The sequence below is a fragment of the Megalops cyprinoides genome, chromosome 23 (assembly GCF_013368585.1).
Source record: "Megalops cyprinoides isolate fMegCyp1 chromosome 23, fMegCyp1.pri, whole genome shotgun sequence".
Lineage (NCBI taxonomy): Eukaryota > Metazoa > Chordata > Actinopteri > Elopiformes > Megalopidae > Megalops > Megalops cyprinoides.
In genome coordinates, this window is record NC_050605.1 from 2,909,388 (window position 1) to 2,936,849 (window position 27,462).

The following is a 27,462-nucleotide window of genomic DNA, read 5'->3' on the forward strand; positions in this document are numbered from 1 at the left end:
ATGTAGGTCATGTGAGCCTGATATGAATGAATCAATCTAAAGTCATGAATGGAATACGCTGCGATCCAGCTCCTGTCAGAAGGCCTTCACGCTTTACAGTCACAACAGAACAAAAACTCTTTGCATCATGTTTGCTCGGATACAAAAAAGGCACGGAAGACAGAAACTAAAAACCCCCTGATGCGATGTTCAATGCGTTGAGATCATGTTGTGGTGTTGATATTAGGTTCAAAGTCTGTGCCTGTGTGGAACCTTAGAGATACATGCTGAATTCATGAGACACTGCTACATATGAAATGTAATCTTTCCTTTACATTGCATTAAATTACCGTCATTCAGCAAAATACTCTTTTCCAGAGTGACGTACTTTTGCCATGTAATCCATTTATTTAGCTGGATATTTACTGAAGCTGTTCTGGGTTAAGTACCATGCCCAAGGGTACAGTAGCGGTGCCCCAGCAGGTAATCGAACCAACAATCTTTCAGTTACAAGCTTTGCTTTTATCAATATACATCACCGCCCTTTCCCAATGCAGAATAAGTAGCATACATAAATACAGTCAACTGGCCTGAAAAGCCAGATATTGTATGCATAAAAACAAAGCCACTGGAAAAAGCAGCTTTGTAGCTTTGCAGAGTGCTATCTGGAAAAAGCATAACCGCTTGCAAGCTGGTAGGTATGGAGAATGCACTATGTATATACAGACACAGAGCAGAGACACCACCTAGGACCAATTTCAAGACCAAGACATGTACATACAGTGGAACTAGATAAATAACCCCCTCCCTCTCCACCTCAGCTGATGGCTGAACATGAAATGGCTGCGATGCATCCCCCAGAGGCTACTCACCAGCTGCTCACCAACTTCACTGTAATGTGCCTCAACAACCTTAACAGACTTAAAGGCTGTATACAGAATCTGTTATTATTATTCTGTGCGTTTTGCCATGAACAGAAGGTTAGAGTCGCTTTCTGAGACAGCAAGCAGAACCATACTAATCTTCTGAGATTCTATAAGACTGGAAACCAGTGGCCTCTAGAAATCAGCATTGTAGGGCTGATTGACTTGGTGTTTTTAAAATATTCAGCAGTGAACACTTACCATGTCATTTTTTAAGTAGGCAGTGTGATTTAGATTTAACCAGTGTCCGAAATACCCGGTGGCAATCGGGGGTGCCCCCTACCCAAATAAGTAAATAAATAATTGTATGTAGTGTGTGGATTGTGTGTGTAGATTGTGTTTCATAGACAATCTGGCAACGTGGGTAACATCAGACAAACATACAAAACTTAGGGATCTGTGTATGAAGATTATTCATAATAAAGTTTGCCATGCAAATTACGGGAGTTTCCCAGGAGAAACAACAAAACGGGAGGGCACTGGGAAATGGCCTTGAAATACGGGAGAAGCCAGGGAAAAACGGAACTAGGCTATTTTCAGGGTAATTTCACTACCTTTACTTTTAAGCTTCTATCTTGGTCATTATGAGGGCTAGCCATACACATACTGTATCTTGTTTTGTTTTTTTGTTTTTTTTTTCAGAACAGTCTAGGCTATCCAGATTTTCCAACATTTGATATGATAATACTTGCATATTTTTTATATTAGCCTTTATATCAAGGGGAAAAAAGATTGTGTCATGAAATTGTTATGTTTTTATATGTATCTTACCAAATGCTGGCAGCAGAGATATCCTTTCATAATTGTGTAGGGGAGATTGTCTGGAATCTGGCAATATCAGAACCATGATGGTGGGATACTCTATGACTTAGCAATATGAAAGAATATGTGCTTAGTGCCTAATAAATGTCGTTTTTTTATTCACTGAAATCTTGTCACTGAATCATTGGATGAAGAATGTGCTTTATTTTATGAAAACCTGTGCACGTCTTTTGACCACAACTTTTGAATCGTTGCAATGAAAAGCAAATACATTATTTTGTGTTTATTTTACATACAAAGTGGGATGTAATGTCAGCCCTATGTTGGAGACAATGCAGAAATTTGCTGTGATTTCAAAACCGGACTACTCGACAACGCTAGTATCATCGGAAAGGGTAAGTTCTGCTGTTTATTTTGATATGCGGTAGGGACTTTGTGACCTATTCAACCGAGAAGCAGGAGTGTGAAAATGGGTTAAGAAATTAGTAAAGATATTACTTCGCAGAAGTTTGATCTGTCTTCATAGTGTGATTACTTCTGTATGTACAAATATGTGACTAGTATTATTACAAAGCTCCGGTTCTGCTCTTTCTTGTGATATGTGTTCCATATCTATGCAATGACGAGTTCCTGAGTAGGCTAATTCAAACAAGAGTAATTGGTGTGGAGATGGACGCAGAGCTGTATGCAGATGATTAAATGATTAAATTTGATGACATTCAAAATTATTTTTCTCGCCAACACTTCGTCGCATAGACAAGCAACTAGCATCGTTAGCGATGAATACTTCGTGAGCAATTCAGCCGAGAAGAAGGGACGTGAATTTGGACGCAGGCTGCGTCTGTCGGGCTTTAAGGGTTAAAAGACATTTTTAGTGACAGTGGCAAGTGACAATGTTTTTTTTTTCCAGAGACCCTCCGAAATTTTGCTGTTGAGGCTTTCAGGGGGTCTCAAGTGTCAATCAAGGGGTCTCAGGTGTATAAATGGATAAAACAACATACAGATATATATCTGAGAAGGACACAAAAATTCACTAATTTTGGAGGTAAAATCATTATATTGCAACTTGGCGGGCCAAATCCCTTGAAGCCTGCAATTCCTTTCACCTCAAGTGACTTAACCTCTAAATGTCAAACCTGGTGCTGTCAAAGAGCCGTGGTACAAAGGTTTCAAAACATTCCTGCTATGCTTACCTCACTATTCATAATTACAGGGCGGGTACACGTCATAAATACAAAAAGATGCCAAGTTTTTGTTTTCATCCCTCATTTCCATACACACAGACACACGCACTATTCCGCCATAAACACGGAGCTTAGAACAAGACTGAACGCAGCCGCCTCTCCTTGCGAATGTTGACACACCGGTGCTGTCGAAAGACGGCAGACGCATCTGGTGATTAGCGCCGACCCACGCAAGTTGTGTCGACGCCGTTCATCTTGTGCCATCGTTACATTAGAAAGCTCGCCCCTGAGTACGGCAGCCGCGGGAAAAGGAAAGGTGCGGAGAGCCATTCTACAGACGGCGCGGTTTGTCTTGGCTCCCCACGCGGTTTAAAATATTCCTCCCACGGAGGGCATGTTTTCTGGGGTGTCTACGTCGCGCGGCTTGTCCGCCATAAATCTCCCTGCGCTCAGACAAAGCCGTTGTTTTCCTTGGAAGTTCCACTTCAGCGGACTTCAGGTGTACGTGTCCTCGCGCTTATGATTCACCGTGCGCGTTTGTCTCAGTGTCAGTGAATGAATGAATGAACAGATTAACGAACGCTTCATTCAGAAGTCTCGTTCTTATGTCCAGCGTCTGTATGCTTTGCAGATGTCTATAATATATGAGCAATGATCGAAAGAGAGTGTAAAGCGGAATGTAGGCTATATCTGCACATATAGATACAATACAGACATATGCATGGATACATACAGTGAGAACCTACATGAATTCACAACAGTGCATGTTGTACTGTGTGGGTTTAGGATGTGTACTGTGTATGTGTGCTTGTGTGTACGTATGAGGGTGTACTAAATGGTTTTGTACTGTGTTTGTGTATGTATGTGGATAGAGCGAATAAGTGTGTGTGTATATATGTGTCTATATAATGAATGATGGTGTGTGTATCTGTGTGTACTCCCAGGGTGCCTTCAAGAGAAAGCTGAAAACTCATTTCTTCAAGTTTTGTCTCTAGTCTACCTTCCTCTCTATCTCTATCTATCCTATCTATCCCTATTTTCTATTTTTAAAAAGCTCTCTACGCACTTAACTCAGTACTTTACAGACCTCTTGTACTATTTTTCGACAACTACTCTTAGCATGTGATGCGCTTATTTAAAAGTTTCTCTGGGTAAGAGCATCTGCTAAATGACGTAATGTAATGTAATGTTTAAACTTTGATTTTGCAGGGACTCCTCTTTCCTGATGACCCATTTGTTGGTGGCTGATAAGCACTGGTGAAGGTAATCAAAGCTCCATTACATCACCAAGATGTTGTATCACTGATGTCAGTTCCCCTTTCACAAAATTTTCAAAAAGATAAATGAAAACCTCACATGTTTACTGTTTCCTTCTCTAATCATGTCAGGTTTGTCACTGAGTACTGAATGTTTGGATCAGGCTTCTCAATACACCACTATTGACCAGTGAAGCTGTTGTTTGGCATGATTATGATGTAGATGTGAAGAGAGATTCCTGTGGAAGGATTAGCATCTGACCCTAATTACAGAGAGAATCACATCGCTCGCAGAACTGGAAGTTTCCTACAGTGTATGAGCAGTGTATGACCTGAGCATTACAGATAAAATCATCACTTAAATATCACTCTAATGCTCCAGTAACTTTTCACATAGAATGACTGTTCAAACAAAGAGGTTCATTTAAAGCCCAGATATCTGTGATGGAAGTGGCTGGAGCACTGGGCCATGGGTTCATAACCAGGGAGGAACACTGCTGTTGTACTGTAAAGGGGGGAATCTATTGTGTCATCTTGTCATTGTGTCAGTTATTGTGTCACAATGTCATCTTACCCCCCCCCCCCCCCCCCCCCCCCCCCCCCCCCCACACACACACACACACACACACACTCACACATTCCGAAGTTTGACCCACCAGGAGTCCAGGAGGTTGTCCTCATTGCTGGGTCCCACCAGCTCTGATGGACAATATCATCTTGTCAGTACTTCAGCCCCCTAGCTGTTGTTTTTGTGTTTCTCCCCGTCTATCAGTGTCGTCCATGTGCTTTTGTTTACAAGTTCCCTTGTGTTCCGGCCCTGTCCCGCTCTCTGCCCTGTCCCTGCCCACCTGATTTCCTGATCACCTCCACCTGCCTGCCTGCCCACCTGCATCCCATCTCCTCGTTAGCCCAGCCCTTTATATACCCTGCTTGACTCTGTCTTGTTGCCAGTTCGTCTCAGTGTTTTCTGCCTGATTACGCTTGTTGCTGATCCCTTGCTGACTTGTGAAGGGAATAACAGCTCTTTGAAGGGAGCTGGATCTTATAGCTCCGTTCTTTCTTTTTTTTTTTTTAGGGGCAGGGGTTACTAGGTTTATCTGCGAAATAATCATATCATATAGTGATGATTACTCGTAATGCCAGACCTAATGTCATTGTATATTTGTGCTTTAGAACATAACTGCCATGAAACAATGGAGGGAGGAATCTCCCTCTCTCAGCAGGGATTGAACCAGCAACTTTTTGGTTACAAGTCCTGCTCCTACTATGCTACACTAAGTGAATTTAGGGCAGGCAGTGAAATTTGGGTGCAACGATAAAAGGAACGGCTCTGTGTATGAATGGAGAGCTGGAAACTAAACCACTCCAGGACCAAGATTAGGCCTCTGAGCTAACATTTGGCTTCAGCCAACAGAGCACCTCAACCAGGTACATCTCTAAGGGCTTGCCTGCCTGGATGCTGTTCAGAATCTGTCAGGCAGAGGGCGCTGGGCCCTATAATGGCACATGAGCAGCCGTTCTTTGCAGGGCAATACTGAGGTGTAGTGCTGCTAAGTGGTCTCTCTGTCCCGAGATCACATTGTTCTGACTGGTGCTCTCTCTATTGACTTACTCACGTAATCGTCTGGCAGACACTCTTATCTAGAGTAACACAACACACAAAGCAAAGGTACAGAAGTGCTCATAATAAGACCACATGAACAACAGTACATACGGAGCACATCAGATGACATGAATATCTATCAGTATGTCTCACAGTGCTACAATATACTGCTTTACTCAACATAAAAAGGGTGCCAGATATTCCAACACCTAGTACAAACTGCAATAATGATACCCTAAAGCGCCATACAGATAAAGGCAATATTTAAAGGCTATAACAACATGGTAGGGGAGCCAAGATGCGGTCTGAAGAGGAGGGGTTTCAGACTGTGGAAGAGGATGGCTTTCTGTCCTGCATCTATCCTGCTGTAATCCCAGGTCAGACATAAAACTGACAGAAATAGCACCCGGTATGAGAGATAAACAGACCATCTTTGGGGAGACCAGCAGTGCTTCAACTTTTTTGACCCCCTAAAAAGTCCTTTGTGCTCACAGAAACCAATCTTAACCAGATATGGGAAGAGTAAAAATATGCCAGTCTGAATAAAATGCATATTTGAAAAGTGTTAATGATTTTCAGACAGTAAGTTACTTTTGAATGCCTGAAACAAATAGTTAAAAACTGACCAGCTAAGCATGCTATATTCGCAATATGACAATTTAACATATACATGATTATTAATTAGATTGTATGTTTAATTAGACTGTAGAGGAGACAGCAGACACAGGATATTTAAAAATATACTGTATGGTGGGTACCAATACACTTTGCTAGTGTGCCTCAAGTGAGGTAGTGGTAAAAAAAAAATGTTGTGATAATTGGGCCCACTTTTTTTCTTGTCTTTGTTACTCCATACAAACCCGCCTGGATCCCACTGCAGGTCCCAATACAGAGTTAAAAAACCGCTGAGTTATATGATCAAAGAGCGCATGCTGAAGTAAAAAGAAGACAACTAAACATGGAAACCACAATTAAGTGCCCAAAAGGTGACGTTTGTTTGTTTTTAATAGGAAACTACCTTCACAGAGAGGCTCTGTGTCCGTGTCCTTATCATCATAGTTCTTGTTAAATACTACTTGTTTTTTTTCTTCTTCAGTACAAACTGGATAAGGGCATGTTCATGTCAGTGAGACAGGGAGAGAGAGAGAGAGAGAGAGAGAGAGAGAGAGAGTGTGTGTGTGTGTGAGAGAGAGAGAGAGAGAGAGAGACAGTGAGAGACTGCTTTAGTGCAATTGAGTGAGTGAATGAAAAAAGTAGTGAGTGAATGAAAAAAAAAGAATGTGCATTTTTGAGAGTGTGTATGTGTGGTTGTGTAAAAGAGAGAAACTGTATGTGTGTGTGTGTGTGTGTGCATGCGTGTGTATGAGAGAAAATATACCTGTGCGAGAGAGAGAAAGCGTGCATGTGCACGTGTGTGTAGCAGAGCACTTGCCGACACTAGGTAAAAGACTCTCAGCATGCTCTGACAAGAAGCCCCAGTTATACCCCCTGGGGCTAAAATAGAGAAAAACATTAAAAGCGATTTAAGGGGAATCGGGTGGCTGATCTACAAAGCAAGCACATACCTTTTCCTTATGCAGGAATGCTGTGGACCTGTGGATAGGCCTGATAATGACTAATAAGGAAAACACACTCCCTCACAAAAGTGGAACCAACAGAACATTTGGGGATGTTTTCTCTTAATCATACACAATTCAAACAAGGGCATCTAAACTTGACTAAAATATTTGTCAGTAAAGAAAATGTCAACAATGTTTGAAAATTATATCCAGGATTAAGCTTTCGGTTGGATGCACCATACAGAGATGGCCCTCAAGAAGTGAGATTTTTTTTTTAATGTATGGTATGTTTGTTGGTATGTTCAAACACACAATTTATCTGGGTTCCAGTTTTTTGGATAATGAACTTATCTGTCCTTCTGAAAACTGAGCCACATTGTGATTTTCAAAAAGGAACTAACAGTCAGTGTAGAAGCAATATGGATTTACTGACTCCAGATGTTCCTCCTTGCAAAGGCAGCATGGACAATGTCTACCTTTAATATCTGTACAGGAATAAAACAAAAACATCAATGTCTGGCCTCTCCAAACAGACAGGGCTTCTGATATGTTCTCACAATGTTACATGTCTAGGGTATGATGTTATACCATGTTGTATTTATCATTGTAACCAAGACAAGAATCTCTAAATATGACAATTAAAACCGTGGGATTTTTTTGTACGGTACTCAGTTTGTTGACAGAACAACATTCCTCAATACAATTTTTTCAGAGAACAATTCCTACATGCCTTTTAATAACCACATACTTTTTTGGAGAAGGTCAGCTGTGAATGATTTCGTTTACAAAGAATCGGGCTGGTTGTGGGTTCTTCCAAATATATCACATGAGTTATTCCAAAAATGCGCCCTTAGAATGTGGAATGACGTCAGCATTCAGTAGAAGGACAGACTTGTGATGGATCTAACAGTCAAAGCCACTTGGAAAGAAGCAGATAAGATTCTGATTGTTTGTTTAATCATTATGATAGTGCTGGCCATATGGAGGAGGAGGTTTTGTCTGGTGGTGCTGTGGGAGAGGCATTCCCCCTGCTTTATAGCAAAAGTGATGGCCTTTCCCCTAAGAGACTCATAACGGATTTTTCCTAGACATAAATGGAGAAAATCTCTTCCCTGATAAACTGTAAGTGACAGCTCTTACAGAAATGGGCAAAGAAGTAGAAGTAAACCGCACGGTCATACTCAGTCATCTCTCACAGTACTGGAAATAAACCGCATGGTCAATTTGGTCATCTCTCACACAACTGCAAGTAAACTGCACTTTCAACCCGCCACCTCTCACAGGACTGTAAGTAGAGTAAACGGTCACCTCAGCCATCTCTTACAGAACTTGAAGTGAACCGTATGGTCACCTCATTTGTCTCTGATAGGTACGGTCATGCTCTCAAGGTTAAGCGCAATGGAATACACAGGCTTCTTTTTGTTATCATCTCACCTGCCTCTCAGAGCAAACCATTCAACTGCTCTGCCTGTCAAAAGACATCTGATCATCTGTACAAAACAGGAACTGGATCTGTCACTCACCTGACTGGTCAAGAAGAGCCAGATCTGGATCTGTCACTCACCTGATTGGTCAATAAGAGCCAGAGCTGGATCTGTCACTCACCTGATTGGTCAAGATAAACTGGAGTTGTATCTGTCAGTCATCTGATTAGTCCATTCCTTGCTGACACAGCTGGGTCTGCCAAGGCACCCTCTAACAGACCAGGGTGGTAGACAGAGGTGGGATGATGGCTCATTATGGTGGATTTTACCAATAATTTAAACTGACAGTTGCTCTGAAAAGGCAGTAAATACAGGGTTGTTTGAGTGTTGGACAGAGAGAACTGACATGGCAGAGACACATACAGAATATGTAAATGAAGCTCTCGCTACATCCCACTCATATGACAGTCTCCTACTTCTCAGTGTGCTACTAGATAAAAAGGCACACATCTCTATTTCCCATTTCATAAAAACAGCCTGTTAATTCAAGTAACACACCTGAGTGTAACATCAGCAGGGGCAATAGTAAGAAGCAGTGGTTAAAGAGCTTGCCCTGTAAACCAAGGTTTGCAGATCTGAATATCGGGTGGTGTCCTAATGCGACAACCTGATGAATGTCCTACTAAACAAATGGGGACCATGTTAAAATACGCAAGCTATGTGAGTTGGTCTAGACTGAGGTGTCTGCCAGCAAAAAAGATCATTTCCTCTCAAAAAGGTGTTTCTCCCATCTAAGCCCAAAGAACTTTAATTCCTGTTTGTTGTCTGACATCGCCACCACCTGGCCACTCGTTTAATAGCAGCTCAGCGAAACAAAATGTTGGGTGGTTCTCTGAAATACCCCAATCCCGTTTTTGTTTGCCTTCGGCAAACAATGTTTTGGTGAAGAATCTTCACTGAAGATATATATCAGTATACAAGAAAATATGAGCGTATGTCACAAGCAGTTTCTATAAAGCAGAGTCTTGTAGTGATACAACTGCTGAGGTTATTTGCTGTGACACAAAGCATATGGCACAGTCCATACCTCTGGAACCCAGTCCAGTTTGAAAACTGGAATACAGAATACACATTTCCATTATATTTACATTTATTCATTTAGCAGACACTTTCATCCAAAGCAACTCGCAACGAGGCAGAGTACAGCACAAGCGAAAGCCATATATGGAATCACAGTATTAGAAGTGCTGCTGCATGACTATGGCGGATTTGCGAGTTTATGCTAATGTATATTTTAAGAGAATAGCTTTATATAAAAATGTGTCTCATTTTCTAACCGGTCTATATTAATCAACTGACAACAATAGAGCCGTGCAAATGCATCGTATTATTCTGACAAAGTCATTTTGAGTGGTCTCCTGCCCTGACCACAAAAACCTTTGTGTTTTGTGTCACATTTTTTTGTTTTGCCTATCACGCAAATTCACTGGACAACTACTGACAGTTTACCCAGTGTGTATACCCTGGACCAAGATTACAAAACGTAAATTAACAAAGGTGTTTAAGGGTCTTCTGTTTTAAAGGTATTTGAGAAAGATATTCACATCGGTTTTGAACGATAGACTGCTGTTGTTTTGTAACTACTGGGTCACGAGCTAAACATACTTCAAAGGGACTTGTGTTGAGGTTTATTCAGCCGTATGTCAAGTTGGCTGTGCGCAAAACAGGCAGTCCAGCAACTTTTACACGTTAAATAGTTAATTTGCATATTATTGCAGAGCTACTACCCTGCGTTTTCAAGTATGTAAGCTACCTACCAAGTTTTAATGTGCAACCTGTGCTACTTATTGTATATAAAGTGTGATGTAACCTACAATTCTATGAGGAGATTAAATAACTCGACGTGATTAGGCGGAAAAAAATCAAAGTTCAAAGAAACATTAAGTGAGCTTTAGGTATCTGCCTCTACAAGCAGCTCTAGGCGACAATTTGTGGAACATGCACGCTTGAATCTAACGTTATCAGCCCTTCGTACTTTTCTGAACGACTGGTCGTTCTGCTCGCAAGAATTGTGTAACAAAAACGCATGGTTAACACCACCGTGCGGAAACAGCGTCAAAAACAAGGCCAGGCTGCACAATGCACTTGCTAGTAAATCGCAAGTGGATGCGATTACGTCACGCGTAGGCCCTGTGGTCTTTGACGTCATTCGAGGACGCGGAGGAGCCGACTCCACGCGACAACAGTAGACAAGATGGCGACGGCAATAGCACCAGCGGAGTAAGTGCTATAGTGTGGTAGGTGCGTTTAAATGTTTTATTTTACCGCTAGTAATGGAGAGACACCTAGCCAGCGATCGTCGTACAATGCAATTCAGTAGGATCGTGGGAACACAAACCATAGACTGCCTAACAGATTTCTGTCACTCTATAGCCTGACAAGGTTGCTTTGACGTGATATTTACTGGCGGTTTTAACTAGCTAGCTGCAGGACATGCTGTGCAGTAACAGGGAGCAAGTGGCTAGCTATAGCCTCTCTAGGCGCGCACATAAAGAGGCTGCTGTTGTTCAACCTTAGCTGTAGTACAGCACGGTACGTGGTGGGCTAACAAGTTAAATTCATACTAGCTGTATGCCATATAAACGTAGACCTTAAGATCACCTACTGGTATGGGGTGAAATCTGCTTAATCACATATATTTTAATCAGCACAATTAGTTAATGCATTGATTTGTTGTCTGGGGTAGCCGTATTCAAACTGTGTTCATAGTTGAAGCAGCTTGCTGTCGAGTCAGATTCATACCCATAAACACAAGATCGTGTGAATTCAGAAGTTTTGATGTCCACATTTGTCAGTCTGAATCACGATGATTTCTTTAGGTTTGGGACTGGGGTGGCAGGTCATGAATTCTGGCATAGCAAGCTGTTTGTTTACAAAGAAGCTGGTTGGCTAGTGATAACAAGATTGTTTTAATTGATGCCTAGTTTACAGTCTGGCTAGCTAGCTGTTTTGATCGCTGATATGTAGCCTCTGTCGATGTGTAATACAGCTTCAAATGTTCACATTGTACGCAGCTAGCTACTTTGTAATGTAGCTGACACTTGCCTCCCATTTAGCTACTTTCTAAGTAAGCGAACAGCTCAAGATCGCTAGCCAGCTACATGGTAAATCCACCCATTTTAGCTAGCTCTCAGGTCACGAGTGAGTGAAGTTTCAGATAACCTGTTTTATTTGCTAGCTTGCTAATTGTAAGATCAGTGGCTAGTACTTAGCTAGCTAAAAATAGCGAGCTTGTTCTAAGAAATCATGGCTATCAATAATTAAACGCTTAACCAGGCAGCTGAGGAGTTTCTTTTGAGCCAGATGTGCATAGTAAATCCTATTGATCGTATTTTGAGAAGAGTAAATATTTTCTCTGTGTGTATGCGTTCTACATTTGTGAATATAAGCCTACATTAATACTGCAATACAGATACACGTATATAATGCATACAGTTAAAACTATGGAACTACAATCTATCGGTTAAATGCGATGAGTTTAAAAGTGTATTTCTTTGAAAGCCGGAAACTGTAATTGAAAGAATTGGGAGTCGAGGCACTTCATTGCTTTTGGCCACATCTGATATTTTCCCTTCTTCTTATAAGCACGCATTTGAAAACAGAGAATTGAGGTCCATAACTCTTGACTACATGAGTTGTAAATTATTTCAGAGGTTTCTTTATAATAAAGTTATTGTAGCACCCACTTACACTTTGCCGTACAGTATACATTTAAAGCGTTATGAAAACAAACCAGTGTGAGAAATATACATTCATATTTTTTTGCTTATCTTTGGCAGCATTTTTATCATCGTTTGGCATCGACATTTGCCTATGAGTGCATAATTGAACGCTATGTGGTGAGATATTTGGTTCACCACTGTACAGTACTAAGGACAGCAAAATCTGTCTCCCTAATTTGAGAAACAGCTCCACAGACATATCCCAGAATTAAGTTTGGGCTGATGGAATCCTCCCTGGTCGAGTTTTCCTGCCTTATTCATCTCCTGCATTGCCAGCTTTTCATTCACCAGGACGACATCAAAAAAGTCACCTTTAGTCAGAATTAGCATGTTGTTGTTCTCAGGGTCTCATAGGGGAACCTCTTCCCATTTCTTTAAATTTTCAGACATTCCGGTAGAATATTGAATGCATTTTTGTTTTATATATGTATATGTATATATAGTATGTAGTGTTATTTATGTATGTATGAATGTTTGTATCACACTAGTATATTTAGGGTAGTTGCTTGGGTGCTGTAAATATCATGACACCAGATGACAGCTTTGCTAAATTAGCGTGTGCGTTCAGCCCCCGTGTGTCCCTCTCTCTCTCCCTCCGCTCCGTCTGTTTGCCAGCCGGGGGGCCTCAGACAAAGAGCCAGCCCTCGTCCCCGGCTGCTCCTTTCTGCTCGGAAGGCCCGGCCCTCCTTTTGTTAACCAAACTGAAAGGCTCTGGAGCCGGGGCCGAGCAAGGGAGGCAGGAGGAGGAGGAGGAGGAGGAGGATGGGGGGGAGTTTGCAGGCTCTACAGGGCCATTTCACTGACCCCAGATCAGCGCAGGATTCAAAATCACACCTTCAGTAAACACTGTGGCGCACACACTAGCCACTGCTTCTGGGGCAATCTGGAGCTGTGAAATAACCCCTTAAACTTTTTTGTTTTTTGGAAGCGGCAAAGAAGTTGTCGAAGAGTGTAGGAAAATCGCGCCGGCTGTTGAATGTGTCCGGGATGCTTTCCAAGACTGCCAAATCTGATAAACGACTGCCGATTCTGTTAAAGAAGGTGCTAAATAACACTTTCCCTCTCCCGAGGAATTGTAATGGTTTCCGCTGCCTTGATGTATTTAAACCGAGCGGACGGGCAGAGTATCCTGCAGTGTCATTTCTCCTTCATTTTGGGAGGAGTGGAGAAGGCATCAGAAAGACCACTCTTACGTCTGAGCAGTTTCCTGTTTGAATGTAAAGCTTTACTGAGAATCAAGTTCCATTCATGCAAATTGTCCTGTCTCATGAGGACTGTGTTCACACGTGAGTCCACATTTTGTCATTTGTATGATGCACACACAAAAAAACTGTATGGATTATTGTGCCCCATATTTTTAGTATGGTTTTGGTATACCTTTGGTATTAAAACAATTATTGAAACAAATTAGGAAATGCCCCAAAATGTGGGTCTTTTCCATATTGTGAGAACATGCACATTGACCTTCCTTTTACTCCCTTCTGTCTCAGATAAAACATGTTGTGGGCGGAACCTGTTAAGAAGATTGCCCCAGTTGCCATGGTGATCTGAAGCGTGCGTGGGCGTGATGGACAGGTGCAAGCATGTGGGCCGGCTCCGGCTGGCCCGGGACCACTCCATCCTGAACCCCCAGAAGTGGCACTGTGCCGACTGCAACACCACGGAGTCGGTGTGGGCCTGCCTGGGCTGCTCGCACGTGGCCTGCGGGCGCTACATTGAGGAGCACGCGCTCCGCCACTTCCTGGAGCGGCGTCACCCAGTGGCCCTGGAGGTCAACGAGCTCTACGTCTTCTGCTACCTGTGCGACGACTACGTGCTGAACGACAACGCCACGGGCGACCTCAAGCTGCTCCGCGGGACGCTGAGCGCCATCAAGAGCCAGCGGTATGAGTGCACCACGCGAAGCGGCCGCACGCTACGCTCAGCCGCCTCCGCCTCCCCTGTGGTGGGGGGCGAGGCCCCGCCCGGCACTGCCCGGGACCTGAAGGATGAGGACCGCATGTTCACTGCCCTGTGGCACCGGCGCCATTCCCTGCTGGGCCGGGCCTTCCGCTCCTGGTTCCGGCTGACAGCGGGGGGGCGGCAGCGGGCAGAGGAGGAGCGGAGGCGCGAGGAGGAGGAGGAACGCAAGAGGGAGGCGCGGGAGAGGAGGCTGGCGCTCAAGAGGCAGCTGAGGGAGGAGCTGGACAGCGCCCCACCCAGGAAGAGCCACCGTCTGCGGAGACAGAGCCAGAGGGCGAGGGCGGCGGCAGCAGCGGTGGCCTCAATGATGCCCAGAGCTGCCCGTCCTAGCCCCGCCACCCTCACACCCACCCCCAAGCGGAGGCGGTCTGAGAGGAGGGCGGTGCCCCCTGGGGCACGCCTGGCCAAAACCCGAACCAAAACCAGAGCCACCTCAACCAAAGCCCCTACCTCCACGCAGCCCAGGACTCTGGTGTCCAAGGCGTCCAAGGCAGCCAAGGTGTCCAAGGCAGCCAGGGCAGCCAAGGTGTCCAAGGTGGTCGAGTCGCCCTTCAGGCGGAGGCCCACGGTGACCCCGGGCGTGACGGGGCTCCGCAACCTTGGCAACACGTGCTACATGAACTCCATCCTGCAGGTGCTCAGCCACCTACACAGCTTCCGCGAGTGCTTCCTGCAGCTGGACCTGAACCAGGCGCTGGAGCTGCTGGCCAGCGCCGTCAGCGGGGGGCTCGCCAGGGCCGCCCGCCTCCCGCCGTCGCCCCCCGGCTGCTCCCGCCCAGCCCCGCCCCGGGCGCCTCGGAAGGGCCGGCTGTCGGGGGCGGGGCTGAGCGGCGGTGCCTCCCGCGCCCGCAGCATGGAGCTGGTCCAGCGCAAGGAGCCCAGCTCCCGCCACATCTCGCTGTGCCACGAGCTGCACACGCTCTTCCAGGTAATGTGGTCGGGCAAGTGGGCGCTAGTGTCGCCCTTCGCCATGCTGCACTCGGTGTGGCAGCTGATCCCGGCCTTCCGCGGCTACGCCCAGCAGGACGCCCAGGAGTTCCTGTGCGAGCTGCTGGACAAGGTGCAGCGTGAGCTGGAGAGCACGGGCACCCTGGCGCCCGCCAGCGCCCCGCCCGCCCAGCGCAGGCTCATCCGCCAGGTGCTCAGCGTGGTCAACACCATCTTCCACGGTCAGCTGCTCAGCCAGGTAAGAATGCAGAAGGGGCTTATCTGAACCACGACATGACCACAAATGGGCTAAAGTGAAATCGGTGGCTTTTTCATGTCTGTTAGAGTGCGGCTCGGGCTGCATATTTCTGTCTGAACCCGAGCCCAACGCAGTTAATGTAAGCTGAAGCACTGAGTTTGTGTTACCCTGTCACGCAATTGTTACCATGGTTACAGCTTGCCTGTTTACCCTTTTTGTCCGAACCCGGCCCAACCAGGTTCCTGTCGGTCTCAGGTCGGGTATCCACCCTATGGTCTCTGTGCCCATTAGCCTGGCCTTGCTGTGGTTCTTTTGCTTAGCCCTGTTGAGGTCCTTAGGCGGTCCCATTGTGGTCTTTGATATAGGAGCATAGGTGCCTCGCTAACTCTGCTCCATTGGTTTCATGCTTGAGAGGTGGGTATGCTTTTGGACCAAACCATTCCCTCCTTACACTCACCTTAGCCTGTGAAACGTGAAGAATCTGGAACAGAACTATCAGCAGTTTTATTTGGTCTGGCATTATGTTTTTGTTGCTATGGTGTGTGAGTGTGTCACTTTAGCCTCTTCTCTTACCTGGGCACCAACATTTACCTGTTTTGACCTCTAAAGTGGAAACCCATTGTGTTACCCAGATTTAGTGTGGGATAGCGCAGTGTGTGGGATTGTGTGGGTGTTTGGGCATCCAGCGCTGTTGCATTCTGGGATCTTGGCCTTGTAGGGCTGGGCAATATAGCCATCGCGATATATCGAAAAGCTATTTTAGCGCAATAACAGCTATTCCCTGTATGTGGTGTTAGGTTCTTTTCCTGTATTTTTTTTCTGTTAGTCATACCTGATGCGGGAGCACACCTCCAGTTTCCCGAGGCCATGTGAAATGCTTCCGGGGAAAAAACCACCACTCGTATATATTCAGTGTCGATATCACAGCAAGAGCACCATGTGGTAGATAGAAACACATGGCTACAAAGATAAAGAGTGAAAACTAGGGCTGTCAAGCAATTAAAAAAATTAATCTAATTAATTACATGCTTTGTCATTAATTAATCTAAATTAATCGCATATATCAATATTTGCCATGAGAAGCATTTTATGTTCAAATTGTGCTTTATACAACAGTTAGTTCCGACCAAGTAATTTGATTGGACCAGAGGCATTCCATGAGTGCTGATATTCAGTATAACAGCACTGGCACTTATAACTATACATGCATCACTCAGCTTTACAGATGTTCTGATGCAATCGGTGATTACACCAATGCGAACTTAATTCGCATTTTCCGACAGTGCAAATGTGGATACGTTTCTGTGTATGATATAAAAGAGCCTAGCTAGCCTGCAGTTGGGTGTGATAAATGCTTAAATGCACAGTGATGTATGGGGTCAAGGGGCATCATGGAATGCGATTAATCTGCGTTAATTTTTTTTGACATGTTATTTTTTCTATAATTAATTAAATCGAAATTAACACATTATTTTGACAACCCTAGCGAAAACATATGTTATGTGTTTTTCAAAGCTAATAGGTAAGTTAACCAACATATAGATACAAGTGATTTTTTTTGCCCAAGAAGCATTTCATTGAACTTTGGAGGTGTGCTCCCGCATCAGGTATGACCAACGGGAAAAAAATACGCCAAAAAACCTAATGCCACATACCAGAGATAGCTGTTATTGCGCTAAAAATAGATTTTCTTTATATTGCGACGGCTATATCGCCCAGCCCTACCTTGTTGTCACGCTTTCTGCAGCTCATGTACTAAAAGCATCTGCAGGTACGAAATACAGAAATTGCAGCACATTAAACCACTCGAGAATACGTTCTGATTGTAACGGTGTCGAATGGTGGTTTCTTGGCACCCACCAAATTTTAGTGTTGTGTGAATCAAGTCACTACTAGCACTTTCACCTGAAATGGTGTGCACAGAACTATAAATGCATGTCCTGGAAAACAGACAATCCACGTTTTCATTTTTTCAGTTACACTTTTTTTAACATAGTGAAAATTGTCTGCGCATAGTACGGTTTCAGACGTGACAGTGGCCTGCAGCCTTGACAGGACTTGGTGATTCATGCTTTGACTGCCCTTTCCTGAAGTGCTCCTATAAACAAGCATTTCCAGCTCAGCTGGCCAATCACCAGATTGTAGATTGTTATTACAGTTGACTGCGAGCATGAGGAAGCGGGTAGCCCACATTGCAGTAGTAAGGTTCATTATCTCCTCGTTGGATCTGGCTTGGTTACTTGAGGTCACAGAAGCATTGCGGCCTTATCTAATTGGCTAGTGTCAGCAGTCCACGCCTCTCCCACCTTCCTGCTGTGGTTGGGGGAGTTGTGGTATAGGGAGAGGTGCCGGTTGTCTGAAAATCTCTGTGGCAAAATTAAGAGAGCCCCTGTGAATTGCAGAGATGTTTACATTGTTGTTCACATTATTGCTTTGGCAGCACTGCTTTTGTTGGTCTTGGACCAGTTAAATTGAGGAACGAGAAAAAGAGAAGACACTTTTTCCTTAAATTAAATATTTGAAAATGTAAGGAAACATTACTTTGAAGGATTTAATAGAGTCATTCCTAATTTTATAGCATTGGGTGACATAGAAGATACTTTGACCATTATTCTAGGAGAAGGATGCACAGCAACACGTGCTTGCACTGTATCAGCATGCCATAGCTAAAGGAATTAGTGGCTGACATCTCCATACTGTGAATTATTATAATATATTTTTTATAATATGTTGCTTTGTATCTGTTTTCTTGTTTGCTTAACTCTCATCTGAGTATGAGTATGAAAATTCTTCCTTTGGCAGTATTGTTATCATTGAAACAGTCATGGCAGTAAAGCATTTGAATTTGAGAGAGATAGAGAAAAAGAGAAAGAGAGAGAGGGAAGGAGAAAGAGGGGGAGAGCGAGAGAGAGAGGCAAGGGGACAGAGATAGAGAAGGAGAGAGTGTGAGTGAGCCCCGCGAGTTAGAAGGGGTTGTCAGCAGCCCACATCACCATGGTTTCACAGGCAGGTGAGGTGGGGCAGCAGTGGCTCGTGGGAGATGCTCTAACAACAGGCTTGTGTTTCCACAGTGCACATGGTGCAGAAACAAGCCCTTCCTCTGCCAGGCTCTGTGCTGCATCGGTTTGATCAGGACAGGGCTTCCCCCTCTCCCTGTGTCCTTCACCGGGCTCTGATGGGCAGGGTGAGGATTTGAGCAAAGCTCTGCGCTTATCTCGGTGAAAGGGTGCGCTCCTGCGCGGATTAACCTGCATTAGGCGGCCCGTTTTAGAGGATCCCACTGATCCGAGTACAGTCAGAGCGCGCTGAAATGCAGAGATGTGTCCTGAATGTCTTAACCCCTCTCCTCCCCCACACAGGGTTCTCGCTGATCTGAGTACAGTCACAGTACATGGAAAATGCTGACAGTTGTGCCCTGTCTGTCAAGCCTTGTGGGATAGTTTTGCACTGAGGACATGCATTTTAATTCATTTGAAGAAAAAACTAAAAACAATGGAAGTTTATTGGTAACCACACACCGAGTTACAATGCCCTCAAGTATATACTATGTAGCAACTCAGGTACAGATATTACTGTAAGCAACATTGACTGGGGTCACACAAATTGGCCAGTCTGGTCAGGACTAGAGGTTGCGTTAGACTTTCATGTTGTCCGTCATTTTGACTGACAGGGTCGTAAAAATTCTGTCATAATCTATTATTACCCGTTATTTTTAATTTTCATTTTTTAATGATAAGACATATTTAATAGCATTTAATTTTCATTCATTCATTTTCATTTTTTAACAATTAATGTACAGAACAAGCTTATAGATTATGCATTTACAAGGGCATGGAGAGAAAAGATGAACAGAGACACTGACCGTGCAGTCACTCTTCATGTCAGCACCACACGGGCTGGGTACCGGTTCCTATACAACCAGTATCTACTGGACCAAATCACAATGCAGATTTTGGTCCCTCATTTTGGTGCCACTTAAATGCCTGAGCGCTGTCGATTGAAATATTTGCCCTCTGGTGCTCTGAAATGGACGTTACAGTACTGTAACTGTTATTTAGTGTTAAATTATTGTAGTTGGGTTAGGTTTTATTTATTATGTGAATTTATTATGTAAATTTGTTAAGTGTTTTGTATTTATTTATATTTATATGTTTAAGTTAAACTGTTAACAGTTACTGTATTGTTCAATTTCAAGTTCAAATTTGCCTTGGCAATAAAAAGGGCGTTCTTTAATGTCGTTGACCCTCGTTTTGTGCTTTTTTGTAACCCTTTCTCACGTAACTTATTTTATGCTATTTAGCTTGTGTTCCGTTACATGGTTCATTATGTTTTCGTTAGTGTTATTAAGCTTCTCATAGTTTTCACTACCACATTTGCTATATTTTTTTAATGTTAAATCGCTGTTTCCTCTAACCTAGAATTAGCTAGAATTTTTCCAATCTAGTGTTCTAATTGCACCGGTTTTAGCATACGCGCTAAACGGCTGATCACACCGGTGTGACCGTACAGGCACCGTTTAGGCACCGGTACCATTTTAAAAGTATCGCTTCAGCACCGGTATTGGAAAAAACCCAACGATACCCAAAATCTTCCCTCCTTAGCCATGTGAACTCCTGCTCCCACTGAACCCAGTACTCCCTATTGACCTCCTGCCATTTGCTTGCCCCGTAACATTAACTGCCGCTGGCTGATAAACATTGTCAGTATTATGTGCTTGTCCTTCATCCTCCACTGCATCAGTCCCTCTTTTTTCACCTCGTTTATCAACGCCATCACAATTTTTGGGCTTTTTAAAGGAACTTTGGACACTCAGCTGCCATGACATTTTGCAATGGTATGTAGCGATGTAGCTTACCAATGCGATGGCTAAAGCCATCTAGACAACGAGGTCATGCACGTGAGATCAAAGACAAGACTAGAAAATAGCTAATTAATATGCACAATCGCCACCAACTGGACAGGGGTGTGAATTACTTAAAGTTACAGTAGATCGCCCTCAGTGTTCTAATCTGTCAAAATGACAGATGGCCTTCAGATTTTTCCATCATTGTCAAAAAAATTCAATCAATGACGGAAAGTATTCGTTTAACGCGACCTCAGGTCAGGACTGATACTTTGTGTGCAGAGTAAAATAGAGCAAGAAAGTTACATGTTGTAGATACAAGCTCTATAGTGTGTTTTTGTGTGTGGTCCCCAGAAAATCTCGGCCCCCCTCTGGCCTTCGGTGCTTGGCCCCCTGACTGCTGAGAAATGGCATGTAACAAAGCCCTAATCTGTCAAAATATTATGGCTTGTACACACACGCATGCAGTGGAGTAAATTTATTTTTTATACAGCTGATACAAAAACAACCTACAGTTTTGGCCCTGACTTGAATATGTCCTAAGCAGTATCATATTTCAAAAAGTTATTTTTAGCAGGCATCTGTGCTAACACAACAAATAGGTACAATTTCCCAATATGGACCAAAAACATACTAGAAAGAACGGCTTACCAAAATTCGGCATATTAGTTGAATGCAGATTTGAAACCTGAATGCTTATTGGTACAGAAATTTGTGCCTAATGATACCTGTCAGTAACGTAAGGGAAGTTGTTGGTGTCAGTTGTGAGAAACCCGCTTCTGTAGTGTGAGCTCTCAGCCAGACGTGGAGTGTTTTGTAGAAGCGGACGCTGGGTGTGACAAGGCAGTCCTCAGCGGGTCCCCTGTGGGGGGGGGGGGGGGGGGGGGTGGCGCACCACGCGCGGCCTGATGATGCCATTGGCCAGCCTTGTGAGGCCCGTCCTCACCAACTCTGCTTCTCCTACAGGATGGCGTTTTCTGCGGTTTGGCCCGGCCTCTGGCACCTCCCCCTGGCAAGCACAGATTTGCCAGCAAAAAAGAGCTGGCAAACGCACAAAGTAAATCACTGTATACAGCGTTTGCCCCCTTAACCATGGAGAAGAGAAAGACCCCGGATAGGGACACTAAGGGAAAATCAGTAGGTTTTTATATGGCAAGCTGCATTCTCCTTTGCGCTTGGTGAAATGGAGAACCTCTCACACCATGAGGGGAAATTGGCAATACATGTTTTAATTCAATTTCTCAGATGAAAGCTTCTTTCGTTTCCTTAAATGTTTCACATCTGGTTAGAAAGTGTTGGTCTGTGTGTTTTTTTGCTGCTTGCTGTGCCAGTATAGACAGTCTTCTCTGGCCAGCCATGTTTGCCTGTGACAGCTGCTCTCAGCAGCCAGGCTGTGTCTGCTCTGCCTGTCTTTTACCAAAATTTAGTTTAAATATTCCCTTGCTGCGGTCAGGCAGTGTGTAAACCCCGAGAGCAGGCAGCATTGACCTCCTCTGATCCCAGAGCATTGTTTCCCTAACCCTGGTCCTCAGCACCAACTGCGTAGGTTGGTTTCGCTCCAAATGCTATTAATTAACGCCACGGCTAGCTCTCATTTCAGGCGCACTGTTGGGTTCAGTGCTTTTGTTTGTGTATCCTGATGAGTAAGGTAGTGTTCATTTACCTTTGTATTATAATTTAGCTCAGGCTTAATTTTTTTTTGTTTCTCTTGTGCTGTCTTGAGGCCATTTGGAGCTAGCAGGTGTTAGCGTCGTGAGTGTCAGCAAATCCAAATTCTGCTGAAGCCCCTGTTTAGTGGGCAACGGCAGACCTGGATCAAATGCGTAAGCAAGAAATGGAGTTTCACTGTCATTTAAAGCGAGGTCGCAGGCTGCATATTGCGCTGGCGCTGTGGCCAGTTTGTTAGTGTAGCTAAATGTTGCATACAGTCACAGTGATACTGCAACCCCATCTCACTGATTAAAGAGCTTGTTTGAAAAATGAACACAAAAACACAATCTTAACTGAACATTTTATTACTGTGTACATTGTTTTGATTGCATCACAGATTTCAGCTGACCATTTGCATTAAGTTTGTAACCTGGGTAAGGTACTTGTAAATTATGTCAGTAAAATGTCCAGCTGTATAAATGGATAAAATTCATGAGTTTTTGCTAAAATGACAGTAATAATAAAGTAGATGGTCTTGTCCAATTGAATGGAAAGCTTTGTTTATAGAGTCAGTAAGTTTGTTCTTGTTTTGGGTAACAGGATTGTCTGTTGTACTGTGCACATATAGCCAGTTGCACAAGGACTTGGTCAAAAGCCAGTCTGGTTTTTACTCAACAGGGGAAATGCAGTCCTGTGTCAGTAAGGTTACAGAGAATCTTCCGCAGATTGTTACAAAGGACCTACCACAGATTACTCACACAAATGCCTTAGTAGCTGTTAGGGTCAAATTCATCCATCTCTCTCTCCCTCTCTCCCACAGGGAGCTGGAGACTGTACAGTAGTGATCATGACGTAATGGAAAATGTGTGTGGTCTTCTGTCCTCCAACCGTGTTTGGCTTGGTCGCAGGGGAGAGTGGGGGCCAAGAGCAGTGCGGTCCTGAGCCTTCTGACCGCTGCAGACACACCGGAGAACCGCGCTCCCCACGGCAGCTCAGAGGCAGTGAGTCAGAGCGGCCAAGCTGTCGCTCTTATCTCCTGTCTGTCTAACACGTCCGTTCCTGGAGACAGATTATTTAGTCCGAGATCTCATACTGCCCAACTCTCGCCCACACAGCAAAAGACCTTCCACAGCTTGAACTAGCTAGATATGACTAGCTGGCATGACATGACTAAAACCGGTATGTCTTGTGAAAGCCTGTTCTTGGAAAAATGACCTTTGAACTACAGATATGAGAGTTACAGAGAAGCAGGTCTAGCTTTGGTTATAGTGCTGTAACAGACGCACCAAGCAGACCTTTAGTAAAAGACTAAAGACCTTTAGTAAAAGACTGCAGAAGGCATTTATCACGTGGATCTCAGAGCAGAATAACTAATGCAGTCAGCAGGTCTCTCTGGGCTCTCAAGATCTGTGCGGTGTTCGGTGTGTCTGCAGCCCCTAGGAGAACAGAGGAAATGCGGTGGACGGGTTTGCGCCATGGCAATGGAGGTGTGCTGCAAGTTACCCGCGGGGGGCCCTTTACTGAGCCTCTGCTCAGAGATCAGGGCTTGGAGCCCATATCCCATGGCAGAGAGGATCAGGGCCCAGGGCTGCCATGCCTGCCTCTGACAGCACGAGCATGAACACTTGTTGTTTACTTTTTACATCCTTACTGGAAGTCATGAGTGCAACCACAGCGACCATGCCAGTACTGTCATAGGGGCGGTGTGTGTGTGTCTGCGCGTGTGCCTGTGTGTACATGTGCACTGGGGTTTGTGCAGACGTTTTGAGGTCAGGAGTGCCAGCAGGGTGTTTTTAAGGTTTTTTTGGTGTTACTTTCAAAGTGAACTGAAAATGTTTAACAAAGAAGGTAATTGGTAAAAGGTAAAGGTAACTGACATTTTAAATAAAAGAAAAACTATCAGTTGCTTTCAGAGCTTCTTAATAGTCGAGCAGGCCCTTTGTGGATTTACTCTGTGTTTTTTGGGGTGGGGGTGGGGGTGGGGTGGCGTTTGGACTCCTGCTGGTCGTGTAAGGATGAATGTTCCTGTTTTTGTGTGCCAGAATCCTGTTTGGGTGCAACGTAGCTCCCACAGACAGGCTGAGAGAAATCCAGAAATTTCCCACTGAAGGCTGTCTGCCCTCACTTGTTCTGGAGATCGCATCGCCATCGAAGTCATATTCCTTTTTCCTGGTGAAGCTCTTTCAAAACGGACAAGGAAAATGTTCTGATTGAATCACAGTGGCCGTGCCATCATGCTCAGTACCTCTCTCTTTCTCTCCCCCCTCTCTCCTTTCTTTCCCTCTCCCTTTCTCCTTTTCTCTCTCTCCCTTTCCTTCACCCTCCATCCCTTTCTCGTACTCGTTACAGGTGACATGCTTAGCCTGTGACAACAGGTCCAACACGGTGGAGCCATTTTGGGACCTGTCCCTGGAGTTCCCCGAGCGCTACCACTGTAACAGCAAGGAGACAGCTGCCCACTTCCCCTGCCAGCTGACTGAGATGCTGGCCAAGTTCACAGAGACGGAGGCCCTGGAGGGAAGCATTTACGCCTGCGAGAAGTGCAACAGTGAGTCTTAATGCACACACAGTGCAACAGCGAATCCTCATGCCGTGTTGGTCCCAGAAAGGTGGCTCTGATTGTGAGATGAACTTAAAAGAACAGATTTTTTTTAAATCCAAGAAATTAATTTACCAACCAAAAAATAACACATCTTCCGCAATAAAAATAAATGGGGAATAAAGTTTTCTTACCACAAGTGTCAACACTCTAGTAAAGCTTGCATTTGTAATCCAATATGCCACTAAAAATTATTTCTTTTTTTCTAACTGGTTAAATTAACTGCCTAGACATTGTACCTTGTCTTGTATTATTTTCAGTGACACTGTTTTTCAGTGACATAAGTTTTGTTGCCTCTGCCTCCAGTCCCCATTGTGCACTTCGAGGTTATTCTATCCAGAGGCAGCAGTAGAAGGCAAAAAGCATTCTGACCTCTTGAGTTGTGTATGGAACAGTGAAAGAATTCATGTCATTGCTACACTCTGGTTCCCACTTTGGTAAAGCCGAGGAACAAAGCATACAGTTGTGAATTTGGGATTGAATTGTCCAAAATTGGTATCGTATCTCCATTTCAATCCCTTTGCTACACGCCCAAGTTTTTAATCCACTTTTTTTCAACATGGTCATTACAGGTAAAATTACTTCTTTCCTCCTGTGAGGCTGACTACACTGTGCATCCATATAATGGGAACTATACAGGAATTTTGATTAGTTCATGAATGTAGGGCAAGTTGCACTTTTAAAGCATATATTTTTGGAGCTAAAAACAGCCTTATATTTGACCCAATACAGTGTATACAGGTTTACATGCCTAGTGGTACTGGTACCGAGTGATGTCTGACTGCCTCCTTTCTCTGTTCCCTTGTGCCCCCAGGCAAGCGGAGAAGGTTCTCCTCCAAACCTGTTATCCTCACTGAAGCTCAGAAGCAGCTCATGGTTCACAAACTGCCTCAGGTCCTTCGCCTGCACCTCAAACGCTTCAGGTAACCTCCACCTCCGTTTCTCAAACGCTTCTAGGCAATTTGTGCCTCTCCACCTGAAACACTACCAGTAATTTTCACTTCTGTAACCTCAAATGTTTTGTGTAATTCAAAACAGTATACCTACGATATCTTGGGTAATTAGCATTTAAATTAACATTTAAACACCTCTACACCTCAAGTTCTTCTGTCATGTCAGATATAGCTGAACATCTCCCAATTAACTGCAGTCAGATTAATCTAAATGTGCATGTGGAATAGAAGTATGCTACACAGGTGTAACACTTCCACTCTGTAAGAAGTGTTAGCTTTCCTTTGTATAGGTGCACAGTGCTAATGAGAGATACATGTGTGTGTCACCAAGGTGGTCTGGCAGGAACAACAGGGAGAAAATCGGGGTTCACGTCAGCTTTGACCAGGTGCTGAACATGGAGCCCTATTGCTGCCGGGATGCCTCCCCTGTGACACTGCCACGCGGCGAGCGCTTCCTGTATGAGCTGTCCGCTGTCGTGATGCATCATGGGAAGGGCTTTGGCTCCGGCCACTACACTGCCTACTGCTACAACACAGAAGGAGGTAAGGCCTGAGGCACTTGAAGGCCCCAGAGTAACACTGCATTAACATATGCATGTGTGTATCACTCCGTCCATACAAATATTAGATTTACGGTCCTGTTTTTGTCCCATAGACTTTAAGTTTGCAGATTTGTGACTTGATGTCTAAATGTAACATGGAAAATTAATGTGCAGTGAAATGCACTATGGGAGAAGCCCCATGGAAAGAGAGTTTTTTGTGTTACCTCTGTCGGTGTTGCCGGTGCTTCTGAGGCTGCAGTTTGGGGTGCAGCCACTCTCCTTCTGCATGTAACAAGAATTGCATTCCCTATCCTCAGACTAAAATGGTTGTGCCTCGATAGTCCTCTCCAGTAACCGTTGTTGCTGTAATCTCCAGTAACCCTGCTAAGCCTTGAAAAAGTCTGTAAAGAAATTGTTTGATTGTGCTTGTCCCTGCGAGTTTGAGTTAGTAATAGGCTAATAACTAATATGGGGCACACCAACGCAGGTCATTTCCTCTAGATGGTGCCTCTCAGTCCCTCAGTTGTCTCAAGTGTCACATCGATTTGTCATAACCCAGAAACCCTTCATACTAAAGTGTTACGGAGATGACCTTCCGCGACACCCTTGCACTGGAAGGGGGGGGCCTGGATGGATTGTCTTCCCCCCACTCTCCAGCAGCCCTCACACTGTGGTGTTTGTCTCCCTCCCCCTGCAGGATTCTGGGTCCACTGCAACGACTCCAAGCTGAATGTGTGCACGGTGGAGGAGGTCTGCAAAGCCCAGGCCTACATCCTCTTCTACACCCAGCGAGTTTCTCAGGACAAAGGGAAGCCTCTTTAGAGGGATTAGCCCCCTGTTTAGGGGCCACCCCAGGGGAGGGGAACCCCCCAAAGCCCCTCCCTCCAACACCAGCAGTCACAGTAGGAAGAGTTCAACCACCCTTGCTCCTCTCCCCTGGAGACATCAGGAGATCCCAGACAACACCAGGACTCTTTCTCTGTGGGCCACTTTGGCTCTATTTTTGGGAAGAATAACTTTTTAAAAAAATGTTGAGAACTGGATACAAAACTGCGGTTTTTAAAGGAAGAAAAACAAAACAACTTGTGAATTTGTTGTACATGGTGTTTATAAGGTTTTGTATTAAATTTGTAAAACTTTTCGTGTTATAAATAGTGTACAGGTTTTTTTTTTCTTAAAGACATACATGTGGTCAGACAGACATGCCATGTTTAATTTGACAAATCACGTTTATTGTTTATGGACTGGCTATCAA

The 27,462-nt window shown here is 44.4% G+C and overlaps 1 protein-coding gene across 2 annotated transcripts; it reads left to right on the plus strand.

The window, feature by feature from the left end:
* Nucleotides 1-10,927: 10,927 nt before the first annotated feature.
* Nucleotides 10,928-27,162, plus strand: LOC118770323 (ubiquitin carboxyl-terminal hydrolase 44-like). 2 transcript variants are annotated; one of them, XM_036517925.1, is made up of 6 exons: nucleotides 10,928-10,987; nucleotides 13,963-15,620; nucleotides 24,463-24,661; nucleotides 25,527-25,635; nucleotides 25,997-26,208; nucleotides 26,905-27,162. In XM_036517925.1, the coding sequence occupies exons 2-6, from the start codon at nucleotides 14,040-14,042 to the stop codon at nucleotides 27,027-27,029; spliced, it is 2,226 nt and encodes a 741-aa protein (XP_036373818.1). In that variant the 5' UTR covers nucleotides 10,928-10,987; nucleotides 13,963-14,039; the 3' UTR covers nucleotides 27,030-27,162. The 2 variants fall into 2 exon arrangements, with proteins under 2 accessions (XP_036373818.1, XP_036373819.1); XM_036517926.1 differs by having other exon boundaries at nucleotides 10,942-10,991.
* Nucleotides 27,163-27,462: the final 300 nt, after the last annotated feature.